Below are 940 nucleotides of genomic sequence, written 5' to 3' on the forward strand. Positions count from 1 at the left end.
GTATGAAAAGTGAAATTATCCCATAATTTTTCAAATAATAAGGGAGTATTTATAATTATAACAAACTGTCAAAGACCTCGTTATAATATACCCTATTAAAAAATATGTTTTTGCATATCATAAACACCAAACCATTCCATACCAATAATGATATACATACATACTAAGTAAAAATAAACTAGTTACACACAAAAAGTGCAACATTCGATAAACTTCCAGAGGTACAACGTTACACTTAAAAGGGTGGTCTAATATCAATTTATATATAATGAAGGTACATCAAGCAATGCCTCTATGTACAAGCAAACTAAGCTCAGCAAAGGATTTGGCATGAGTCGCATGTTTATCTACTTGGTGCTCGAGCCCTTTGAAGATGTGCTCTTTGGGGCTGCACAATGCGAAATAATTATCAAAAATAGGAAACATTTAATAACTCGTCAAAAAAATAAATAATCTAATTAATTAATTAAGGTGTACATAATAAGTCGGGATGTTCGAGAACTTATACAATAAGATCATTCAATTTTCAATTGATATCTTAGTTATAAGTTATCGTTACTGACATTTTATTAACTTCATAATCTGCATTTTATTCAGACAGTGCAGTGATTTGTTTGTTAAAATTATAAAATGTACGAACCTAAGAAATATTGTAAGTAAATTTGGCCAAAACACCCTCTAAGTGCTCATTAAATTATATGAAGCACAACATACATACCTAATCCGACGGCCTCAGAGCTCTTCATCAACCTCAACCTCTTACACGACTCAACAAACATCCTGCCAAAATAGAACAAACCCGATCAGGGATTCGACTAATAACCAAACTAAAATCTAATAAAATTAAATTAAAAATCTTGAGGGCAAGATAGGGAATTTACTTCCAAGGAACATCTCCAACCAACATCCAATCCCCATCTTTGTCCTCATAAGTTGGCAC

The 940-nt window shown here is 32.0% G+C and overlaps 1 protein-coding gene across 1 annotated transcript in view; it reads right to left on the reverse strand.

The window, feature by feature from the left end:
• Positions 243 to 940, reverse strand: part of LOC105157570 (auxin-responsive protein IAA1-like) — a gene marked incomplete in the record, with an annotated part of 2,458 nt that continues 1,760 nt past the window's right edge. The window contains 2 exon segments of the mRNA XM_011073979.2: positions 243 to 388; positions 719 to 780. Coding sequence (XP_011072281.1) covers positions 348 to 388; positions 719 to 780 — 103 coding nt within the window.

This window comes from Sesamum indicum, linkage group LG3 (genome assembly GCF_000512975.1).
Source record: "Sesamum indicum cultivar Zhongzhi No. 13 linkage group LG3, S_indicum_v1.0, whole genome shotgun sequence".
Classification (NCBI taxonomy): domain Eukaryota; kingdom Viridiplantae; phylum Streptophyta; class Magnoliopsida; order Lamiales; family Pedaliaceae; genus Sesamum; species Sesamum indicum.